General features: G+C 43.6%; 1 protein-coding gene across 5 annotated transcripts in view; it reads right to left on the reverse strand.

The window, feature by feature from the left end:
* Positions 1-22,626, reverse strand: part of HECW1 (HECT, C2 and WW domain containing E3 ubiquitin protein ligase 1) — a 377,961-nt gene that overhangs the window by 158,746 nt on the left and 196,589 nt on the right. For all 5 annotated transcript variants that reach the window (XM_069730190.1, XM_069730187.1, XM_069730186.1 and 2 more), the window contains one exon: positions 21,543-21,650. In XM_069730190.1, the coding sequence (XP_069586291.1) occupies positions 21,543-21,650 (108 nt within the window). The remainder of the gene's footprint in view (positions 1-21,542; positions 21,651-22,626) is intronic.

The following is a 22,626-nucleotide window of genomic DNA, read 5'->3' on the forward strand; positions in this document are numbered from 1 at the left end:
TACTGCAGGTTGTAGGCTTGCCGGAAGAGGTAGGTCTTCGGGTTCTTTTTGAAGGTTTCGATGGTAGGTGAGAGTCTGATATGTTGTAGTAGAGTTCCAGAGTAGGGGTGATGCGCGAGAGAAATCTTGCATGCAATTGTGGGAAGAGGAGATAAGAGGTGAGTAGAGAAGGAGATCTTGTGAGGATCGGAGGTTGAGTGCAGGAAAGTACCAGGAGACGAGGTCACAGATGTATGGAGGAGTCAGGTTGTGGATGGCTTTGTATGTCATGGTTAGGCTTTTGTACTGGAGTCTCTGGGTAATGGGGAGCAAGTATATTGGGCAAATATGTCTATGGAGCATCTTATGGGGCCAATATTAACCTTTATGCAGGATTATATGGGGTATATTGGTGTAAGCAAGTTTCCTAGCTCTGGTGACACAGATGTCTTCATGATGACATTGAATCACCATGGTAACGATCATCCACTAGCATTGACATCATAAGGGCGCCGATCAAAGAGAAGAGGGGGCTACCTCCCTCTGCTTGCTGGCTAAATACTGCGGTCATTATTGATTGCAGTATTTAGGGGGTTAATGTGACGGGAGTGGTGTGGTCACTGGTCCTGTACTGAGTGCCAGGTGTCAGCTGTCAGAGTCAGCTGACACCATGCAGCGATCGCGCATGCACATCTTCTGTGGGTGCAAAATCACCATGTCGTATCCATACGGGCAAGATTGGTAAGTACCAGGCAACCTGGACGTATGGATATGTCTCAAGTTGTAAAGTGGTTAAAATTTGTATTGTATGTTTTTTCTAAAGGGTCTTGTTCACTGTAAAATTTGTATAAAACTTAACCTTTATTCAACAAATCTACTTAAAAATACAGACAGTGTAGCAACAATTCACACCCTGATGGTGTATACAAACGTATAACCCACATCTTTACATGTAGAATGAGGGGCCAAACGCACCATCGCTTATAAAATCCCTTGTCTTTATGTGTTTCATTGTCCGCACGACAAATGACTCATCGGGAGACTTACCGTATTTAATTATTAGCCTATATACACTTAAACGAGACTGAATAATAACCCATAACAATGTGTATTACTACACACTATTATTTTTCCAAACCAGTCAGGAAGTTAACCATGATACCACCAGACTCAAATCCAATTCCAACAAACTATCAGATACTCTTATAGTCAATAAAATCTTATGCGGCATCAATAGTAAAAAAAAGTAATGTTAAAAATAGTAAAAAAAAAACAAAAAACCTGCTATACTCACCCTCCGTTGTCCGCTCGCGCCTGCCGCCATCTTCCTTTCCCAGCGATGCATTGCGAAATTACCCAGCGCGCCCATCGGCACAGCGCCGTTGGATCCCAGGAGGTGGAGAGACGGGACGCTGAAGAGCAGCGACAAGAATGGTGAGTATGTTAGAACTACAAGGGGCCCTCGGATCGTTAGGTGAGTATTTTTATTTTTTATTTTTTAACCTGTGACATACGTGGCTGGGTAATATACTACGTCGCTGGGCAATATAATACGTCACTGGGCAATATACTACGTGGCTCTGTGCTGTATACTACGTCGCTGTGCAATATACTACGTGGCTCTGTGCTGTATACTACGTCGCTGTGCAATATACTACGTGGCTCTGTGCTGTATACTACATGGCTCTGTGCTGGGCAATATACTACATCACTGGGCAATATACTATGTGGCTCTGTGCTGTATACTACTTTGCTGTGCAATATACTATGTGACTGTGTGCTGTATACTACGTGACTGGGCAATATACTTCGTCACTGGGCAATATACTACGTGGCTGGACAATATACTACGTGGCTGTGCAATATACTATGTGGCTGGGCAATATACTACGTGGCTGGGTAATATACTACGTCACTGGGCAATATACTACGTGGCCGGACAATATACTACGTGACTGGGCAATATACTACGTAACTGGGCAATATACTATGTCACTGGGCAATATAATACGTGGCTGGACAATATACTACGTGGCTGGGCAATATACTACGTGGCTGGGCTATATACTACGTGGCTGGGCAATATACTACGTCACTTGGCAATACACTACGTGCCTGGGCAATATACTACGTCGCTGTGCAATATACTACGTGGCTGGGCAATATGCTACGTGGCTGGGCAATATACTAGGTGGGCTGTGTAATATACTATGTCGCTGGGCAATACAGTACGTGGCTGGGCAATATATTACGTGGGCTGGGCAATATACTACGTCGCTGGGCAATATACTACGTCGCTGGGCAATATATTACGTGGACATGCATATTCTAGAATACCCGATGTATTAGAATCGGCCACCATCTAGTATACAGTACAGACCAAAAGTTTGGACACACCTTCTCATCACAGATTTTTCTTTATTTTCTTGACTATGAAAATTGTACATTCACACTGAAGGCATCAAAACTATAAATTAACACATGTGGAATTATACACATAACAAACAAGTGTGAAACTACTGAAATTATGTCTTATATTCTAGGTTCTTCAAAGTAGCCACCTTTTGCTTTGATGACTGCTTTGCACACTCTTGGCATTCTCTTGATGAGCTTCAAGAGGTAGTCACCAGAAATGGTTTTCACTTCACAGGTGTGCCCTGTCAGATTTAATAAGTGGGATTTCTTGCCTTATAAATGGGGTTGGGACCATCAGTTGTGTTGTGCAGAAGTCTGGTGGATACACAGCTGATAGTCCTACTGAATAGACTATTAGAATTTGTATTATGGCAAGAAAAAAGCAGCTAAGTAAATAAAAACGAGTGGCCATCATTACTTTAAGAAATGAAGGTCGGTCAGTCCGAAAAATTGTGAGAACTTTGAAAGTGTCCCCAAGTGCAGTGGCAAAAACCATCAAGCGCTACAAAGAAAGTCTAATTTTGATTCTTCAGGAAGGAAATATATTTAACATGTTAGTAAAGTGTCTGAAAGCTATAGAAGGGAAACAAAAAAGGAAGGGAGATTACTAATGGGGTGAAAGTAGTACGATAGTAGGAAAAAATTCTGATGATCAGGGTTTAGAACATATATACCTATTCATTGTCACCCTCACATGTGTAAGCTGGTGACTGGATGCAACGCACAGACTAGCACAAGGTGGAACAGACAACAAAACTATTTACTACTTCCGGTATGGTGTGAATTTCGGGAACTAGGTCAACAACTCAAACACAAGTGGGTTATTCAATGCAAAACACAGAATAAGTATTACAGTTCAATCAGAATAATTGGGGAAGTATCCTGAAGATTATACTAATGTCTCTTTGGCAGCCGGTGAGGCTGATATGCTAGCTCCTCTTAGCAAAATGGCCCTGGCGGGAGCCACTGGGTGTTCCCGCTAGGCCACAAGTCCTTCTAACTAAGTTGATGAAAGAATGCTGAGTTTCCTTCACTCCAGCTGACCCCCACCCCACCTGTTGTCCTATCCCAGGCTGATCCCTTTACCATACGATGGTATAGGAAGTGACGGCTCGTCTCACTTGTGTCTCCCTCGTTTCACCACAAGCATCCTCCCCTGGTCGAAGTCTCCTCGTGAGTGGCTGCTAATATAGATTAAGTTAAAACTATTCTGCTATGTAAATAGTGCCAATGGTTTATTACAAATGCTACTTGTAGGTTTTTATTTTCCAATAAATGTAATTAATAATTAATTTTCACTCTTTCTGTAGGATATCAAGAAATGATGGAGGCCGTGCCGAATCAATATAAGAAGTTCTTGGCTGATGAGGAAAGAAGTTTCATTCTTCCATGAACTGCAGAGATTTGAGTCCAGTCGAGAGCTTCATTAGTAGCATATTTTATAAAGTTTGTGGTATTTTCAGGTTAGGTTTCCATTTGCCAAATAAAAGACTATCATAAAACCATAATTTGAAAATATAGTCTGATTATCATCCGAAATACTTAATACCAGTTACTTGTCATGACTTTGTACATTTTTTTACCTGTTCTAAAGTGCTGCTGATCCCCTGAATATTGCTTTTTGTTATCTTTAGACTAGGTAAAAAATAAACATTTATGACAAGTCACAGGTCCTTTTACGGTAACATCACACGTTTTGCAGTGCCTACAACACTTTTTTGTAGAGCTTGCAGTGTTATATGATATTTCATTCATGATTTTTAGTTGTGTCTTGCTATTATAGCACATTCATTTCCTGAAGAAGAAGTGATGGCCCCACAGCTCATCAGTGTTGTGGTTTATACTTTCACTGATTATAATTTTCTTGGTCAATACCAGCTAATTGTCTGGACATTCGTCTCGTTTTACATTACTCCTTTTGCAAAATATTTCTCCCTGTATGCAAGTTCTTCTTTTGTGTATAGAGAGCGGTGGCTAAAAGCACGACCCTTCATTGACTGACAGCAGGCTCATCATTAAGGCCAACTGTGACGGGGGGGGGGGTGAGGTTGCAGCCACCGCTCACTAAACACAGAGCAGTGACTCTGTGACTGAAACTTTGCCGCCGCCATCTCTGTGACTGAAATCCAAATGCCACAGGGAGGAATTATATGTCACGAAAAAACTGTCTCAGATTCAGTTGAATCCATTGAAGCGTTCCAAAGCTATAACTTCATAAAGTGACAGTGGTCAGATTTGTAAAAATTGGCTTGGTCATTAAGTACAAAATTGGCCCTGTCACTATGGGGTTAATCAAGCAGAGTCAGTGACTGTACCTTTTCTACTAGTTGTACACCCGATCAATTGAGTCAAAGGTGCTCACTATATCTGATCTCTTCATGCAAACTGTTAAATGAGATATGGTTGTGTGTTCTTGGGGCATACAAGTGTTAGTGTTTTCAGGGGGCACACAAACATCAAGCCTTTTGCTGCAATCACATACTTATTATACATTATTATACATCTTATATTTTAGTGGTTAAATAATTCAGAACTTTGTCTAACAAAATTTGTATTTTTTCAATCTCTGAGACCATTTTTCCATCAATGGAGCTGTGTGAGGGCCTGTTTTTTGCGCAACAAATAGTAGATTTTATTGATATCATTCGATCTTCGATGTTAGTGGAAGGAATAATAGCTTTTGTCGCTGCTATTAGAAACAGGTACTGGCTATTAGGCCTCATGCACATGTCTGTTTTTATTTATAGCACTCGTACCTGTGATACTCTGACCAAGGGTCAGATCAAAATCGGCAATAGGTTTGTTGAATCAACAACCACACTCAGATGCCATACAAGTGCAGTTTGATTTTTACGGAATGTCAGAAAGGAGAAGGTGGAGAAAATTTATTTTTTCTCCATGTGTGAGAAAAACTGATGACACCCGAACCACATTCTGATCAAAGTCTGATTATAATTGGTCCATTTTTCTCATACTTGGAAAATACTGACATCTAAATGAGGCCTTAATCAGTTGGCTCCAGCCGACTATGGAGCAGGCTCATTGGACAAATGTTTCTTGGAACACTTACTCCTGATATTCATAAGAGTGTAAATAGACCTTAAAGATAGTGTCGTGATTTCTCCTCTCAGTGTGGTGAGTGGCAGCTCAGTCATCCAATCTAGGGCAGGGGCTGGCTGAGTTGTCAGTATTGTGATAGACAGCTCAACCATCTAATCTGAGGCTTGGTTGTGCTGAGCTCTCATTGTGGTGAGTGACAGTCCAGTTGCCCAAAGAGGGCTGAAACGTACTGGGTGTCCTACAGGTGTCTCCTGTACGAAATGATTCCCAGGTCATTTAGCTGGCTGTCTGCCTTTTGTCTCTGACAGTTGTAGCTCTGCTCTGCTTCATATGACTTTGCTCAGTGCTGTGAATTCTCTATTTTTGTCTTTTGTTGACCGACATTGGATTTGCCTTTGACCGTCTGTGTGATGACTAGAAAGGGACTGGCTACGAGAGTGGACCCTCTGGGTCGCGGCACTGAAGCTTCCACGGATGAGCGGACCTGGGTGGACCAACCCCTATACAGGGATCGTTAGGAGCAGACCAGAGGGAGTCAAGTACCGCAACAGCTGGCACCAAGAGGGATGGCTCAAGAGGAAACACTAGGATGAATGCACAGGCTAGGGACCATGGAGAGTAAGAAAGGTAGAACCGGGCAGGAAGAGACCGGACAGGTAGACAGGATGGGGCAGAAAAAGGGCCAGAACTGCATACGGAATGCACACGGTAATCAGGCGCCGCCAATATGGAAGAGCCGCCTGATATACCCTGTGCTGACACCTGATTGGAGTGCAAATGCCTCTGGGAAGGTGCAGAAAGGGTTAATAGGACAGAGGAGCGCGCGCCCACGGCCTAAGGCGCATGCATGGAGCCAAGACTGACCGGGAGAAGGAAGGAGAGAGAGCACCACGCTGAAGCCCTGTGGCGGCAGAATGACAGGATGGAGGATCAGCGCGGCGCCTGGATTGGTGAGCTGAAGGCAGGACAGAAGACCCGGAGATGGAGACAGTGGTGGCAGTGGCCACAGCAGAGGTAGTGGCAGCATGGTGCCTGGAGCAGTGAGCAGAGCAGAGGACCCAGGAGCGGAGGCAACGGTGGCAGCAGCCGGAATGGAGGCAGTGACAGTGAGGCACCTGGAGAGGTGAGCAGGGGCTGCAGTGGGGGTAGCGGAAGCACCGGCCGCAGGCATGACAGTCTGCTAACCCCTTTGTCTTGATCCAAATTCTTGGATTTCTTATCCCGGACTGTGACCTTTTCATCACTCCTGTTTATAATGTATCATCCTGGCTTTTGACCTCAGACTCACTGACCTCCCTGCCTCACAACGAGTCCATAAGTTGTGACTATCATCACAGGTAGGTCATCAATTCAAATGTAATGTTTTATTTATTTTTAACTCATTTACAGTGCAACATTAATTTCACAGAGCTTTACAGACTTCATCATCACTGTTCCCACCAGGGCTAACAATCTAGATTGCCTATCAGTATGTCTGTAGCGTGGGAGGAAACCCACGCAACCACAGGGAGAACGTGCAAACTCCCTGCAGATAATGTCTTTGGTGGGATTTGAACTCAAAATTCCAGCGCTGCAAATCAACAAGGCTAACTACCGAACCACCGTAGCGCCCACACTGGAAAGCTGACCTCAGGTGCAACTCACACCTCTGGGATTATGGTGGAAGCAGGGATTCTGATGGCAATCGTAAATGGTCAGGAGTGACAAAATATTACTTTATGTGGAAGATTAAAAAGAATAAATTTGGAATTACTCTTGGTGCAATGTTAATAAGTTACCTTTCTGCTTATAACAGATCAGATTGACAATAGATATCGAGGGTTGCTGGCTATTGATGGATCCTAAGGTACCTTCACACTAAGCGACGCTGCAGCAATACCGACAACGATGAAGAACGCTGCAGCGTCGCTGTTTGGTCGCTGGAGAGCTGTCTCACAGACAGCTCTCCAGCGACCAACAATCCCGAGGTACCCGGGTAACCAGGGTAAACATCGGGTTACTAAGTGCAGGGCCGCGCTTAGTAACCCGATGTTTACCATGGTTACCAGCGTAAAAGTAAAAAAAAACAAACACTACATACTTACCTACCGCTGTTTGTCCCCGGCGCTGTGCTTCTCTGCACTCCTCCTGCACTGACTGTGAGCACAGCGGCCGGAAAGCAGAGCGGTGACATCACCGCTCTGCTTTCCGGCTGACTGATGCTCACAGCCAGTGCAGGAAGAGTGCAGAGAAGCACAGCGCTGGGGACAGACAGCGGTAGGTAAGTATGTAGTGTTTTTTTTTTTACTTTTACGCTGGTAACCAGGGTAAACATCGGGTTACTAAGCGCGGCCCTGCGCTTAGTAACCCGATGTTTACCCTGGTTACCAGTGAAGACATCGCTGGATCGGTGTCACACACGCCGATCCAGCGATGTCTGCAGGGAGTCCAGCGATGAAATAAAGTTCTGGACTTTCCTCAGCGACCAACAATCTCCCAGCAGGGGCCTGATCGTTGGTCGCTGTCACACAGAATGATTTCCTTAACGATATCGTTGCTACGTCACAAAAAGCAACGATATCGTTAACGATATCGTTATGTGTGAAGGTACCTCTAGTCTGACAGGTAGAATTTGCACTGTTGATTTAGAATCATCCAGCAACTATAGGGGTAAAAATTGTTATAGCTGACAGGGGATACTGGGAAAGTTGTTATTGTGTCCCGGACATCCAAGAGTAAGGTGTGTATTAGAGAGTCTCCTGTCAGACTGAAATCAGACAAGCTGTATAGATCAGTTCTTCCTGGGAAGTGATTGCTTTAATCATAGTAGCAGTCAAGATAGCCAGGAGCATCCTTATTACCTCAATATAGAAGTAAGAGAGCTGCAGCACCGGACTCATTCCCCTCCCACCACCTCACTGCATGAGCAAGGTACAGTTCTGCTTAGGTTAAGGCACTGTGTGTGAAGAGAAATTATCTGTGCAGAGAAGTTGTCTGTAAAGATACTTTCATGTATGGTGATCAAGTATTGCAAGAAGAGAAGTGATTCTGTGTGATAAAAAGAAGCTTAAATAAAACCCCTGTAACTAACTTCAGCTCAGAACTGTGTGATAGCTGTGTGCCTGTACACCGTTACCTCCCCTCTACTGTGAAGAATTATAATTAATGGTCGCCCCGGGTAAGATTTCCCCAGGATTCCAACAAGAACTCGTGCTTCCTTTGTATCGCCCTCATATCCTGAGTGGCGGGCATGCAACATTAGTTTTCTCATTCATCATTTTGACTACTTGGATTTTTGACTATGTCACATGTAGATATGTTATACACATACATATTCATTAGTGCAGACACTTTGAAACCTGCCATTAGCCTCTTATTAACCAAGGGTGCTGCATAAAAAGTGAAAGCGTGGGAGGCAAGAAAACACTTTTTTTAAATTAATGCAGCACCCTGGGTCCATTAATAATAATTAATTAATTAATTAATAAGTTCGCTACTGGATACAAAGGTTGATTTATCACTATGGCCCTTACTCATCAAAGTAATTTCACCATATTTCTAGAGTAAAACACTTTGAGAAGTAGTTAATTATTTGTGCAACGTGAGTTTGTGCAACCATTTTGCAACTTTTGTAGTTTTTATGCCAGTTTTGCCCAGCTCCGTTGTAATAGGCACAGCTTTGGAATAACTTACAACAGAATGGAGTGAGATTTCTGGAGTAAGGTATGTCACAGCTCATCATAAATTAGATGAGCAGTGGCGTCACGCAGAGCGTCCCGCCCCAGCCGCAGATTTGTGGCGAGGCACACGAGGAGGCAAGACACTTTCAGATGCGCCAGATCCATTAAAGGCCATGCGCTTCTTAAGGAATCAGAAGCATCAGACTAAACAATGCCGATCTTTTTTTAACCATTCAATTTTTATTGAGAAAACAGAGTACAATTAAAATGCAACATGGGAAGGAAAAAGGGGGAGGAAGGGGGAGGGGAAGAGGCAGACATAAATGTAAATATCCACGATCAAGAATGAAACAAAAAAAAATTACAATACATGGGCGCATACATAGCTATGATATCAAACAATTGAGTCAGCTGGCAGAAGAAGGGGGATGGTGGTCAGGCGAGGAAATAAAGGGTGAGGAGACCCAAGGGTCCCACCACGTAAGGACCTTATTCTTTTTTGCAAGACAGTCCGCAGTAATCGACTCATAACTAAAGTGCAGATTAATTTTGGATATCAATTCAGGTCTGGAGGGAATATTAGAAGATTTCCAATTCTTTGCAATACATTGTCGGGCCGCCACAAGAATATTAGAAATAATGGGTTGAAGGGAAGATGGGAAGTCCAAGAGAGATATACCCAATATTGCTAAAGGGCCAGTTAGGTTGATAGGAAGATGGGTCACCTCTGAAAGAATCGCTTCAACCTGACGCCAAAATATTTGCACACTAGGGCAACTCCACCATACATGAGCCAGCGAACCAGAAACACCACAATTTTTCCAGCATAATGGGGAAGAGGAGGGATAAAATTTAGCTAATTTAACAGGAGTGAAGTACCATAGGAGCTGAATTTTTTTGCTTTGTTCGAGGTGACCAAGACACGAAGAGAATTTGGAAGGATGCAGCATAGCCATGCTCCAATCCTCCGGGGAAGCCTCGAATGCAAGGGCACCCTCCCAAGTGGACATAAATGGGAGTCTCTCAGAGAAATCATTGGAGAGGAGGGATTTATAAATGATGGAAATGCCATGATCAATCCACGTGTTTGGTCTGAAAAATCTGTGGATTGGGGTCTCCATACCCAGGGGGGACATGGCCACACCAAAGGAGTTACAATGTTTAAGGAGGCTACGAATTTGGAAATACTGAAAAAAAGCCCTAGGAGGCAAGTTATAGCGAGCAGTGAGGTCCGCAAATGATCTCAGGCCCGACTCATTATAGAGATCATTCACTCTGTGTATTCCGCAGTCCCCCCAGGCAGAGAGAGACAAACCATCTATTGCGTATTCTAATGCTTGAATAGAGACGTAGTCAAATATAAAAGGGAGGTAAGTAGGGCAGAGACTTGTCCAGACCTTAGTGGCGGAGCAAATTGTTTTAAGAGGGGAGCTCCGACTGGGCGGCTGGAGCAAACAGATCTCCAGCAAAAGTTTGAGGGAACCCCTAGGGGCAAAGCACGACTCAATATGGAACCACTGGAGGGAGGAGTTCCCCTCCCACCAAATCTTAAGGGGGTCTAGGAGAGCAGCTTTGTGGTAAAGGTGGATATTAGGGGCACCAAGACCTCCCCTGGCATATGGGAGAGACATTAGAGAGCGTTTTATTCTATGTGGCTTGTTATTCCAAATAAAACGGTCAATAATTGCTTGAAAAGCAGAGAGGTACTTAGAGGGGATAGCGAAGGGGAGGCATCTAAAAAGATATATAAGTTTAGGGAGAATTAACATCTTAGACGTTTGTATCCTAGCCATCCAGGATAGATGAGAGCAGGCAAGCTGGTCAATTTCTTTTTTAATTTCGTGGAGGGTTGAATCACAGTTAAGGCGAACAATGTTTTTAATATGGGTAATTTGAATACCTAGATAAGTGAATCCGAGCGGAGACCATATAAAAGGGTAAATATTTTGGATTTGAAGTTGGAGAGAGGAAGAGATAAATAGGGGAAAAATTGTGGACTTGGACAGATTTAGCTTATAATAGGAGGCTTCAGCAAATTGGGTAAGAATGGAAGACACTGCAGATAGTGACTGTAGAGGAGCAGAGCAAGACAACACCACATCGTCGGCGTAGAGGCCAATTTTGTGTTCCTGACTTCCCACCATTACCCCCCTAATGTCAGGGCATTGCCTCACCGCAGCCGCCAGGGGCTCCATGACTAAAGCAAAGATGATGGGGGAGAGGGGGCAACCCTGCCGGGTCCCATTTGAAATAGAAAATATACGGGATTTAAAGCCGGCTGAGCGAACTGAGGCACAAGGATTGGAATACAAAGCCATAATAGCTGAAAAAATCTGGCCAGTAAGACCAAATTTGTGCAATGTAGATGCTATATAGCCCCAGTGCACCCGATCGAACGCCTTTTCCGCGTCGAGAGATAGGAACACACTGGGGAGGCTCCGCCTCTCCACCACATCCAGCAGGTCGATCAAGCGTCTCGTACCATCTCTAGTTTGCCTACCCGGGACAAACCCAACCTGGTCTGAGTGAACCAAGGATGGGAGCACCGATAATAACCTATTGGCCCAGACCTTAGCATATATTTTTACATCGCAATTTAAAAGGGCGATGGGACGAAAATTGCCAGGAGAGGTCATAGGTTTCCCAGGTTTAGGAAGTGTCGAAATATAAGCCTCCAGACCCTCTCTCTCAATAGTACCCATAGAGCGCCAGTAGTTAAATAAACGAATGAGAAAAGGAGAGAGGATAGTGAGAAAATGAGAGTAGTATGAGAAGGAAAAGCCGTCTGGACCCGGGGCAGAGCGTTTTTTGGCCTCTTTGATTATTTGGGAGATTTCAATTGCTTCTATAGGGCCGTTAAGGAGCGACAACTGCTCCGGATTAACAGTGGGGAGATTCGCTTTATTCAAAAAAGCGTTAATTGAGTCCTGAGAAGGTTGAGGAGTATTTACGTCAGAATCTAGGTTATATAATGAGGAGTAGTATGAGGCAAATTCTTCAGCAATATGAATTGGGTTGTAAATCCGAGAACCATCTGACTTAAGAAGATAAGCAATTTTGGTTTGGGCTTCTTTTTTTTTAACGCGTTTAGCTAGTAAGGCGCCTGCCCTGTCACCCATGGAGTAGAATTTGGCTTTCGATTTCCTGAGCGAATTATCTGCTCTATGGAGGAGGAGCTGGCGAAGGCGCAGGCGTGCATCAGAAAGATTGGAAAATAATTGAGGGGAGGGGCAGGCTTTGTGGCAAGACTCCAGCCAGGCCACTTCAGCCAAGGCAGATTGAAGATTTAAGTTATACTTGCGTTTAGCTGTCGCAGCCATCTTAATGAAAAGGCCACGAGCCACTGCCTTGTGAGCGAACCAGAGGGAGTCCTCACGCACATCCGCCGAGTCATTAAAGGCAAAGAATTCCTGCAAAGAGTTTTCAATTAGTGTAAAGTTCGCTTGCTCAGAGAGAAGGTGGTCATTAAGGCGCCAGTGTGAAGGGGGTCTGATTGCAAGAGGGTCTTCTAGGGAGACTGACACAGGAGCATGATCAGACCAAGTGATATTACCTATATTTGCAGACATGCAGTGGGGGAGAGCGTCATCATCTACTAAAATATAATCAATTCTACTGTAAGAACCGTGACGAGGGGACCAAAATGTGTAGTCTCTCTCATTACAATGGAGATATCTCCAGATATCGTGTAAATTGTAGGAGCTAATCAGCTGGGCCGCATCACCCCTGGCCACGGCCGACGATGAACAGTCCAGATTCTTGGATACTGGAATGTTGAAGTCTCCGGCAACTAATTTATGACCATGCTGATAATTACCTAAGATTTGAAATAAATTATTTAGAAATTTAACCTGACCAAAATTTGGGCCATACACAGAGGCAATGGTGTAAGGGGTATTGTTGATTAAACATAAAATTATAATGTATCTGCCCGCAGGGTCGGCTGTAGAACTAATTAGCTGGAAAGAGTTAGCCTTGCTAAAAAAAATTGCCACCCCAGCCTTTTTGGTCTTCCCATTCGCAAAAAATTGGTGGGGGTATAGATTCGAATACATTCTTATATTGTCCCGTTCTAGTAAATGAGTCTCCTGTAAGCATATAATATCGTGTTTGGATTTAGCGAGCTGACGCCAGACAATCGATCTCTTACCAGGGGAGTTGAGGCCGTTAACATTAATAGAATATAAAGAAACACTCATTGTAATATGTTACACAATTTGCTGAAGAAGATACGCAAACCCATTACCCACAAAAAAAGCATAAACATGTCGTGGGATACCTCGCAAACTCCATCTGCGACAAGGGGGGGGGAAGAGGGAAAGGAGGGGGGAGAGGGAGGGAAGGGGGAGAAGGGAAAAACAAACATACAAAATCCAAACATTTAAACAAGGGAACATCCAGGGAAATCCTGAGTCCGAGGTGAAAATAGAAAACAGTTCACCAATGGGGCAATATGCTGAGCGGAGTCCTGCCAGGAACCAGCCTCAGCAAAAAACTCAGCAAGCAAAAAGAAGAGAAAAAAAAAAAAAAAACGAGAACTAGAACTGAGTGGGAAAAAGGAAAAAATAAATTCTTCCAGCCAGGAAATGGTTAAAATAGACACTTCAGGCGACCTTCCAGTCAGGGGTAATACGGCGTCTCCGGGGACCAGATCCTCCAGGTTTGGTGGAAGCAGAGGCAGGAGTGGGCGCAGGAGGGTCAAAACCCCATTGGGACAGGGTCTTGGCTGCTTGCGACGGGGATAAGCACGTGGTAAATGAACCGTCCTTACGAATGCAAAGTTTGGTGGGGAAACCCCAGCGGTATAATATACCCTTTTCCCTCAGGATTGAGGTGTATGGTGCAAAAGCCCTGCGGAGGGCTAGAGTTCCTGGAGACAGATCAGGGAAAACTGCAATGGTAGCAAATCGTTCAGGTAGCGACGGCTTCGATCTTAGTGCTTGCAGAAATTCCTCCTTCATAACAAAAAAATGGATGCGAGCTAGTACATCTCTGGGTACCGCAGGGTCAAGGCCTGAGGGTTTAGGGATCCGATGAATACGGTCGATCACAACGTCATCTTTGGAATAAAGTGGGAGAACAGATATGACAAAGTCTTGTAGAAAGGCTCTGAGATCATCAGCCCCAATTGATTCAGCAATGCCTCTTAGTTTCACATTATTTCTCCTGGATCTGTCTTCCAAATCCAGGGTTTTAGCATGAGTTTTGGTAACAAGCAGCTGCAGGTTATCATGAGCTTCCCACAAATCATTGTGAGAAGCTACCAGTTCGGACATTTTATTTTCAAGATGATCCGTGCGGCCTCCCAGCTCCTCCACCTCCCCCCTGAGCTCTGCCATCATGGAACGCATATCCTCCTGCAGGGAGGTACGGAGGTCACCAAGCATGTCTCTGAGCAGCGTTGCTGTAACTGGAGCCTCTGAGAGATCAGCTGCTGCTGTGCTTGAGGCAGAAGACTGAGAGCCTCGGCGTGCAGCTCTGGAGGATCTAGGAGAAAGTGGCGCCATCTTGGGCCTCTGAGGCTGCTGAGGGGTGGCTGCAAAGAAGTCCACAATGCGCCTGGAAGGGTCCCCTGCGCCGGCTTTAGATTTCCCCATACACTCACCGAACGGTAAGGAGCAGGAGTGGGGAGTTCTGGAGGAGAAAGCACCGTCTGTGCACTGCTGTGTGCCGCTTTATGAGTCCTGGGAATGGAGCTCCCACACTATGCAACCTGCACCATCAGAAGTCAGGCCACGCCCCAACAATGCCGATCTTGATGATTTGGGGCCTATATGTTTTTTCTGCTAAGATTTCAACTTTCCTATTCAGTAGAGTTACCCTTTCTGTGTTTTTACAAAGCCTAGTGCTTATTCTTTCACTGAACCATTTTCTTTAGTCTGAGAAGCTCCCAGTCACTTAGCCCAATAAATTTGTCTCAATTTCATAAATACAGAATTAGACAGAGGAAATGGAGGTGATGAGGAAAAATATAACATTTAGTTGCTGCAGCTGTTTAACAAGTGAATGTTATGTGAAATGGTGGCAATGAATTTGAGTAATTCTTACTTCAAACACAAGCATTGTTTTAGCATTATCCAGAGAGGAAGCTATTATTGCCTGATTCACAGTAATCGAAACATATGCAATACTTAAAGCTGAGAAACACATTTTATAATAATAATACTGCCATCACTTTGCACCTTAAAGGGGGCCTGCCACTATTTCCTTCACGGAAGAAACATAAAAGTATGTGCAGGTCATCAAAATAACCTATTCCTATTTTCTTTGAAGGCAATCTGAGCATAGAAATATTTTGCCTATGCAAATTAGGTTTACAAAACCCCCCAAAATTTCTGGCTCTGTTTAACATGTTGTCACGGGTTTTCCGCGAAAGAGAGGAGCCAGAAAACCACAGCGTCTGAGTTCTCATACTCCTGCACTGAATAGAAGCACTTCTACCTCATATTAAATGGTGCAGGTTTCTTTCAGTAGTGCAGGGGTTAATCTGTTCAGCCTGGAGACTCTGTTTGGAGGATTTCAGATGTGCAGTATGAGCCATTCCCCTCTCCTATGTAGTCTAGGTTCTCACAGTCAGGATTGCCAGTGTTAGTCTTGTACTGCCTGGTGCAGGAGTGGAGGACTCGGTGTTCGGTAGAGGCATTTTGGAGACATGTTCTGTGAATGTTGCTAGGTGTTTCGGCTGTGTGAAATCCACAGTCCTCATCTGTTTAATTTCCCTACCTTTTCTACCTGGTGTTTCCCTTTGTTGTCTGTGAGTGCATATTTGTATGATTGCTATATTCCTTTATCCCTGTAAGCCCTCCTTTGTTAATCTGATTTATGTATATACATACACTCTTCCTCCCCACTTCCCTGGGAGGAGGAGGGGACAGTTAAGGGCTGATTCAGGAGCTTAGCAAGGTACATAGCCCCAGCATATTCACCATTAAAAGTAACCTGGGGAACGAGGACAGCCAACGCGCGCCTAGTGCTAGGGACAGGGTAGAAGCCCCTGGTCTTGGGTTATTAGACAACAGAATTGTGGCACTTCATTAGTAGCATTTTAGAAAATCACATAATTGCCAAAAGCCCTGATTCCAAATGAGGTAATTTTTGAAAAGTTTAGCTTTGAAAAAAAGACGTCTCAGAGGAGATGTCATTTACATGTATAAATATACAGCTCTGGCAAAAATTAAGAGACCACTGCAAAATTTTCAGTTTGTCTGATTTTTCACTGTATAGGTATATTTTTGAGTAAAATGTAAATTGTTCTTTTATTCTATAAACTACTGACAACATGTCTCCGAATTTCCAAGCAATACATTTTTTTTTCTGAAAAGGAGAAATGGTCAAAATAACAAAATAAATGCATTGCTTGCAATCCTCAAATAAGGCAAAAAAAAACAAGTTCATAATCATTTAGAAACAACAATACTAATGTTTTAACTCAGAAAGAGTTCAGAAATCAATATTTTGTGGAATAACCATGATTTTTAATCACAGCTTTCATGCGTCTTAGTATGCTTTCCACCAGTCTTTCACACTGCTTTTGGGTGACCTTATACCACTCCTAGTACAAAAATGTAAGCTGTTCTTTGTTTGATGGCTTGTGACTATCCATCTTATTCTTGAAGAAGAGGTTTTCAATGGGGTTCAGGTCTGGAGATTGGGCTGGCCATGACAGGGATTTGATGTGGTGGTCCTTCATCCACACCTTGATTGACCTAGCTGTGTGGCATGGTGCATTGTCCTGCTTAAAGAAATAGTCCTCAGAGTTGGGAAACATTGCCTAAACAGAAGGAATCAACTGTTTTTGCAGGATTACCTTGTAAGCGGCTTGATTCATAGTCCTTCACAAAGAACAACCTGCCCAATTCCAGCCTTGATGAAGCATCCCCAGATCATCACAGATCCCCCACCAAATGTCACAGTGGGTGCAAGACACTGTGGCTTGTACGCCTCTCCAGGTCTCCGTCTAACCATTAGATGACCAGGTGTTGACCCGGGGATGCTTCAGCAAGGCTTGAATTGGACAGGTTAATCTTTGCGAAGGACGTATGAATCAAGCTGCATACAAAGTTATCCTAGAAAACCAGTTGATTCCTTTTGCTCAGGCATGGTTTGTTAGGGCTAGCGGAACGCACCGAGTAGAAATAGATATTTATTATAAATGGTGCGTTCGCAGCCCGGGGTCCACCGTGCAGGAAGAACCTGCCGCTAGTAAGACGGACTATATGGCGGTACTAAAAGTATACACGCACGGGTTAACTTCACCCTGCGTGTTGAGTCACAGGACCGCGGTACCGCACATAGAGCGCGAACAAGAAGTCAGCGAACACAACCCCAACACAGGATTGAAGTCCGATTAGACCACTTGCTGGCACAACACCGCAACTGGGTGTGTAAGGAAACTATTAAAATAGTATATGAAGGCACGAGAGTGCATGCAGTGCCACACTGACGAACGCCACTAACCACCCAGGCTTGGGTAAGGAAAGCGCAGAGGAAGCGCACGGCGCCATACAGGCGGTCACAGCAACTAGACGCTGTTATGTGTGTAACGTGCTGTTGGATAAGTCGGGCGCTAGATAGCAAACATACACCTTCCGCGAACAGTCATCCAATAGGGAGGGTATTTTAAAGAGCGACTTTCACACACAACACACACACATATTATCAAGACAATACTAGCGCATGGCCGTGCGGTCATGCGCAGTTTATATAGTTGCAGCACAGGAAGCTGCTACTGAAGTTTTGCCCTTTCAGGACCTTCCTGGAGGACCAATGGAATGTGCTGCAGTACCTGAGCATGTGACCCTCGATCTCCAACGGGAGATCTTGCCCTGGGCATGCTCAGTGTGTGCAAATAAGGACTTAGTCCCAGAGAAGCCCGCTCGCCGCAGGTCAGTGCAGGGTACAACAGGAGAGCCAGAAAAGGCAACAGTAACCCTTTGCACAGAATCAGTCCCAGCAAGACGCTGGGAGCGACGCCTCCGCTGAGCAGGCCCCACTGCGGCCGGTACAGAATGGGAGACCGCAGCAGACAGGGATCGAGATTCCCCCTGTGCAGCAGAGGAAACTCGACTCCTAACATGGTTCCCCAAATTTGAGGACTGCGCCATGCCACACAGCTAGGTCAATCAAGGTGTGGATGAAGGACCACCACATCAAATCCCTGTCATGGCCAGCCCAATCTCCAGACCTGAACCCCATTGAAAACCTCTTCTTCAAGAATAAGATGGATAGTCACAAGCCATCAAACAAAGAACAGCTTACATTTTTGTACTAGGAGTGGTATAAGGTCACCCAAAAGCAGTGTGAAAGACAAAATATTGATTTCTGAACTCTTACATTAGTATTGCTGTTTCTAAATAATTATGAACTTGCTTTTTTTGCATTATTTGAGGACTGCAAGCCATGCATTTTTTTGTTATTTTGACCAGTTCTCATTTTCAGACACTAAATATAAAATGTATTGCTTGGATCTTTGGAGACATGTTGTCAGTAGTTTATAGAATAAAAGAACAATTTACATTTTTTCTCAAAAATATACCTATTAAGAGAAAAATCAGACAAACTGAAAATTTGGCAATGGTCTCTTAATTTTTGCCAGAGCTGTATGTGTGGTCATTACAAAGGACTGGCACATGACTTATTCCTTCGAAAGACCTTACAAAGAACCAGGGGGCATTCATCGCATATAGAGGAAATGTGATTCCAGCAGCTAAATAGGAAAGGATTCTTGCTAGTTAGAGTAGTGAGACTGTGGAATACCCTACCACAAGAGGTAGTAATGGCAGCATGTAAATAAGAGCTTGATGCTTTTATGACAACTAATGACATTCTAGGATATAAATAATCTAGTGAAGGGGAATGTATAGCTGATGGAGAAAGGTTGAACTTGATGGACTTATGTCTTTTTCAGCCTATATAACTTTGTATTTGCCAAGAAATATTGAAAGGCAAGTTAAGCGCTTTTCTGACCTGGATCTACAGAGAAAAACCCATCTCCCTGTACAGATCAGCAAAATGAGTTTCATTAAATTGCATATTTTGATAACTAAAGTTTCTGAAGAAATTCACTTTAAGATATCCAGCGTTATAATAATTAACTGAGACTTCGGTCTCTATGCAGAGAGGGACACGATTTGCCTAAACAGAGACTGCTTAAAGACCTGGAGAACATTAAATGAGACAGGTCTGCTCCGGGTCCCAAGGCAACAAAGAGCCTTAATACGGTTCTCATCATAAGTCCGACAAAGCTGTCAGACCCCTTAATTTTACATGTTCAACTTTAAGGTATTAGCCATTGGAAATCTAGGTCAATGATAATCTAATTGGAATTCCATAACGCAGGACTTGGGCTTGGAGAAGCTGCAATACAAACTCTACAGCAGTGCTTAGCTCTGACCACGGGATAAGCTGATTTCACGCCCATACTTCGAGCTTTTTTGTATTCTGGTTTCATTGTCGTTAAAAACAGAAAACACTGGAATCTTATAATCGACTGAACGGAGACTTAAAACATCATAGGCAGAAATATAATAGAGAACAAAGGAAAAACAATTATATGACAATTGTGCTCAAAATGAAGCTGACGGCTCTTTTTCTATCACTCTGGTCTTTTTCCTGTGTCAGCAAGAATTGTCCATTACCTATTTTTCCTCTTGTGCCCAAGTCCCCGAATAAAATAGTGACAACAGAGCAGCTGTAGGGTTATTATTATTTGTTTGTACCCTGGCTTTATGAAAAACATGTATGGTGCCAATAAATATTTTAAAGGGAGTCTGTCAGCAGAAAATAACTGTTCAAACCACAAACAGCACACAATCCTAAATATAATGAGTCTTGCGTGTCCGGCAGCAGAAAATGACTGTTCAAACAAAGCATAGCATTTTATAAGACGCATAAGGAATGATTCATTAAGGTATTTACACAGAAATCTATGTATGCATTACACCAGTCTTAATGAATCGCCCCTATAATCTATATATACAATCGCCAGTTGGGACTTCCGGCCGCTGTCCCCGAATCCCATAAGGCACCGCGGCAGTGTCACTTGCACAAGTGACATTCATGTCTCCGCTATTCCCACGCAGGCGCAGTAACAGCCGCGTCGTTACTATGCATGCGCGGGAATGGCGGTGACGTGTATGTCAGTTGCGCAGGCACAGTTCGTGGGCTGCACAAAAATACAACAGGATGATATAGAACAGATATGTTGGAAAGCGCAAACGGTGTGAGACATGTCCACTGCTCCTGTCAGCACCACTAAGCATACACAGATGTTAATTTCACCGCACTCCTGATGCGATAGCATAGGGCCTATTTCTAGTCTTAATAATAATTGTATCTTTACAACCTGCCCCCTAGTTTGCACAATGAATATCTGTATATACTTAAAAAAAAAAAAACCTTCTGCAGGCAGGTGGCAGCTGTGGCACCTGCTCGGCAGCAAAATCGCATGTTTTGTGTGCCAATAATACATTCTTTTTTCAGATTATTCAGCTAGAGAAAAAAAAACTATTTGAAAATGGCGCCCATCGAGCCTGCGCAGTAGCTGATATTGGTGTCTGCTGCCATGATCCGATAGCTGCTACTGCGCATGCACCGGCAGCGCCATCTAACTGTAGAAGAAAAAAAAATCCTCCAAGATGGCGCCGCCTGCGCTAACTTCGAGAGCTGCTACTGCGCAGGCAACTGATAAAACTGATGCAACACCATGATGTCATGGCTGCTCATAAACACTGACTTGTAAGAGGTCTTTCGAGAGTTAGATGTCTCACTACTTTACTATCTTTCATTAGCAAATCAATTTGATACAAATTTTGTTAAGTTACGGCTCACACCGACGCTTCACATACTGTACGTGTACTGCACACCTGTTTCATAGATAAAGTCAATGGGACTGTTCACATTTTTGTGTTTTATCTGTTTTTGATCCAAATCATAAGCCACACTAGACCATTCAATTCAAGGGGCTCATGAAAAACATAGATATCACAGAGTTGCCATCCATCATCCGACAGGTGAAACTGCTACAATGATGCTAAAAACAGTCGCAGAGCAAAAATCGATAAAAATCTGATTCAGCATTCGATTGACTGACAGTTAGTTTTTACTTTGTCTGCAGAAAACCCCACATGTCTGAACAAAGTCTTATAAAAACTATTTAGATATTCATAAGGTTTTTGTATAATTAAGTCTTTAAATTCATTTGACTCAAATGCAGTAATGAATAAAGAATGCATTATCTTGCATCCTGCACTACTAAGTATAGTAAAATCTGACAAAATCTTTACGTTCCAAATTACATAAAATACAATGTAAAAAATGCATAGACTGCTACTTTTTTTGGTAATTTTAATCTGAATTGTGAAATCAAATTTAGATAATATAATATAATACCCACCACACACTGTGCTATATACATTCGAGTCTACTTACGTTCTACAAAGTATGAGCTGGCATCAATCTTCCAGATGATTTGTCCCCGGTGAGAGCCATTCACTCCACGGTTCTTATAATCCAAAAAGTTTTCTGACAACACTTCATCTGGAAAAAGTCAGAAAGTACAGTTAGCTATGGAGAAAAAAATCCACACTGAAAGGAAAAACAGTAGTCCTATGTCTTAGATAGCTGTCTCCATCAATAGTTGGAAACATTTTAGGGCTGACAAGGCACTACTCCCACCTACAGTGGGTTTATACATTAATTGGCCAGAAACCTTAAAGGGAACCTGTCACCTGAATTTGGCGGGACTGGTTTTGGGTCATATGGGCGGAGTTTTCGGGTGTTTGATTCACCCTTTCCTTACCCGCTGGCTGCATGCTGGCTGCAATATTGGATTGAAGTTCATTCTCTGTCCTCCATAGTACACGCCTGCACAAGGCAAGATTGCTTTGCGCAGGCGTGTACTATGGAGGACAGAGAATGAACTTCAATCCAATATTGCAGCCAGCATGCAGCCAGCGGGTAAGGAAAGGGTGAATCAAACACCCGAAAACTCCGCCCATATGACCCAAAACCAGTCCCGCCAAATTCAGGTGACAGAGTCCCTTTAATCTAATAGTCAAAAAGAAGCATAAATGTCCATTTCGGCTACACAGCTTAGATATATGATCTATCCATTAAACTCTTTAAATCCAAAACCATCCATATTTTGAAAATAGTCATCTATATTCCCCAGTAGAGGCCACGTAGTCGCCTTCTGACCAGTCATCCTCTTAATTATCAAAGCATCACTGAACTAGGACAGTGAGATATTGAAATTATTGCTAAATAATGGCTACATTTTGTTCATTATGTGCACCCTTAGTTTCAGACTACCTTAATAGTTGGATTGCAAGCCAGACCAAAAAATAGTCTTAGGCAAATAGTTTTGGGTCCTTTCCATTGCAGTTAGGCTCGGGTAACATTGCGTTATGTGACCACGTTTAACGGACTACGTTACACCGCGGCATAACGCGGTGTAACGAAGTCCGTTAACGCCGCCCTAGCCTGTAATGGCGAACGCATCGCTAGCGCACGC

This window comes from Ranitomeya imitator, chromosome 6 (genome assembly GCF_032444005.1).
Source record: "Ranitomeya imitator isolate aRanImi1 chromosome 6, aRanImi1.pri, whole genome shotgun sequence".
Taxonomy (NCBI): Eukaryota; Metazoa; Chordata; class Amphibia; order Anura; family Dendrobatidae; genus Ranitomeya; species Ranitomeya imitator.